General features: G+C 59.7%; 1 protein-coding gene across 1 annotated transcript; it reads left to right on the top strand.

Annotated features, from left to right (window-relative positions):
- Positions 1 to 508: 508 nt before the first annotated feature.
- On the top strand, positions 509 to 2,255 carry LOC127781613 (uncharacterized). The gene has a single exon (XM_052308598.1). The coding sequence runs from the start codon at positions 509 to 511 to the stop codon at positions 2,078 to 2,080; it is 1,572 nt and encodes a 523-aa protein (XP_052164558.1). The 3' UTR covers positions 2,081 to 2,255.
- Positions 2,256 to 2,463: the final 208 nt, after the last annotated feature.

Raw genomic sequence — 2,463 nt, 5'->3', positions numbered from 1 at the left:
AATTAAATCTCAATTACACAATGAAGTTTGGGGCTGTGAATGTAGTACTGTATATAGTTATACTGTCGAATTTGCACCCTTCTTTTCAAAGTGTGCATGTAGTTTGTATGAAATTTTACATGATAGGACTCTATAGTCGATTTATTTTTAAGAATCTTTACAATTATTCTGAATATGTTTAAATAGTAACGGAACATACCATTAATGTTTCGAAGGATTTTTTTTTTCTCTAGGACTTGTCCTTGTTCGGAACTTTAGATATTCTTTAGATTTGTCAGTGATCTGGACCACTATTTATCCAACGGTGGATAGAAGGGTTGCAAACTTGCAACTTTTCAACTCCAGGCGATCTCTACCCATATTACGTAGGAGTATCGACGCTTACCAGATGTACTGGGGCCGTCCAATTCCATCTTTCACCGGAAATCCCCGCCGTACGTTTGGTCATCTCATCGGAACAGGGTTCATCTGTCGTTGTTACTACTCGTTGTTACTCGGCGGATTAGGCATGGTAAAACTAGCAGCCGCGAGACAAATCCTGGGCGAGGTCACGTACGCCGCCTTGTTCGTTACCAGCGAGGAGGGAAACCACCAAGAGACGCCAACTCAAAGAATCGCCTTGTGCTCTCCTCCGCCTCCTCCCCGTTGCTTGCCTTGCTCCCCCTACCCCTCGATCTCTTCCCCTGGCCCCACCACCCGTACCGCGACGCAATGGCCGCCTCCTCCCCTATATAACCCGCGTCTCCTCCATCCCTCACCTCGCCTCTGCTCCCTCCAGCGTTCGTCCAGTTCGTCTACCTCGTCGCCACAGCCATTGTCATCTGTCGAAGCTTTACTGGTAGTGCGCGTTCTAGGGGCGGTCGCCGTACGGGAGGCGGTGGCAATGGTGGACGTGGACCGCCGGATGGCCGGCCTGTCCCCGGCGGCGCACGCGGCGGGGCTGCGGCGGCTGTCCACGCGCGCCGCCGCGGGGCCCTCGTCGGCGTCGGCCTCGCCGCGCCACGGGCTCCACTCGTTCCACGCGCTGGCGGGCGCGGTGCTGTCGCACCTCAGGGCGTCCGGGGTGGCCGTGCTCCCGGGGCTGTCCGACGCGGAGCTGGCGCGCGCCGAGGCCGAGATGGGGTTCGCGTTCCCGCCCGACCTGCGCGCGGTGCTCGCCATGGGCCTCCCGTCGGGTCCCGGGTTCCCGGACTGGCGGACGCGCGCCGGGCTCCGGTCGGCGTTCGACCTGCCCATCGCGGCGGCGTCGCTGCAGATCGCGCGTGGCGCGCTGTGGCCGCGGTGCTGGGGGCCGAGGCCCGCCGACCCCGACAGGGCGCTCCGGCTCGCGCGCTCCGCCATCCGCCGCGCGCCGCTGCTCGTGCCGCTTTTCGACCGCTGCTTCCTGCCCTGCCGCCCCTGCCTCGCCGGGAACCCCATCTTCTTCGTCACCGACGACCGGGTGCTCTGCTGTGGCCTCGACATCCTACACTTCTTCACGCGAGACTCCTCGTTCCAGCCGCTCGACCTCCGCCCCCCCTCGTCGTCGTCGTCGGTCGCCCCGTCCTCCGGCGAGGCGACGCCGTACATGCGCCGCAGCCTCGACGCGGCTTGCGGCGGGAAAGCCCCACGCTGGATCGAGTTCTGGAGCGACGCCGCGTCCGACCGGCGCCGCCGTGACTCGTCCTCCTCGGAGGCCTCGACCGCGTCGTCGTCATCCGGGTGCGCGTCGCCGCCGGCGAGGAGATCGAGGACCCCGCACTGGGTCGACACCTACCTGGACAGGCTCGGGTCAGTCCTCAAGAGCGGCGGGTGGAGGGACACGGAGGTGAATGAGATGGTCGAGGTGACGGCCTCCGGTCTGTTCGACGGCGAGGAGGCGCCGGCGGTGGACGCCGACGCAGTGCTCGACGCGCTCCTCCTGAAGGCCGACAGGTGCTCGGACTCGCTCCGCCGTGCCGGGTGGAGCTCCGAGGACGTGTCCGACGCGCTGGGGCTCGACCTCCGGCGATGCAAGGAGCGGCCGCGGCCCGCCGTTCAGCTACCGCCGGAGATCGCCGTCAAGGTGGAGCGGCTCGCGAAGTCGGTAGCTAGGCGGTGACCTCATCGCCGCCGCCGGAGCCATCGGCCATCACTAGCACTAGCAAGCATGCCGTTTTCCTTTAGAAAAAGTTACTTTCTTTTTTTTTCCTTAACTTTTTCACTATACAAGGAAAGAATACATGTACTTTTAATCAAGTAAATAAAAATTAACCCCGTGACCGTGATCATCTGAATACTGGGATGTAATTTAATGCTCTCATGTCTCAAGTGGTGAGAGTAACTTGGTCAAGTGAGTAACGGTTACATTGACGGCGCAAGCACACACTTTTTTTTTCACTTTTTTTTTTATTTTGGGACTGGTAAGAATTTTTTTCAATCTTTTGTTAGCAAACGGTACTTTTTGTCGAATCTTTGGGGGTCAAGGTGGATGCCAGTGTCTGC

This window comes from Oryza glaberrima, chromosome 8 (assembly GCF_000147395.1).
Source record: "Oryza glaberrima chromosome 8, OglaRS2, whole genome shotgun sequence".
Taxonomy (NCBI): Eukaryota; Viridiplantae; Streptophyta; class Magnoliopsida; order Poales; family Poaceae; genus Oryza; species Oryza glaberrima.
Note: the sequence above shows the minus strand (reverse complement) of the source record. Positions and strands in the feature narration are given on the sequence as shown.

What these genes read in the sequence shown, in the direction of transcription:
- LOC127781613 (XM_052308598.1), top strand. Translation starts at nt 509, where the DNA reads ATGGTAAAACTAGCAGCCGCGAGACAAATCCTGGGCGAGGTCACGTAC.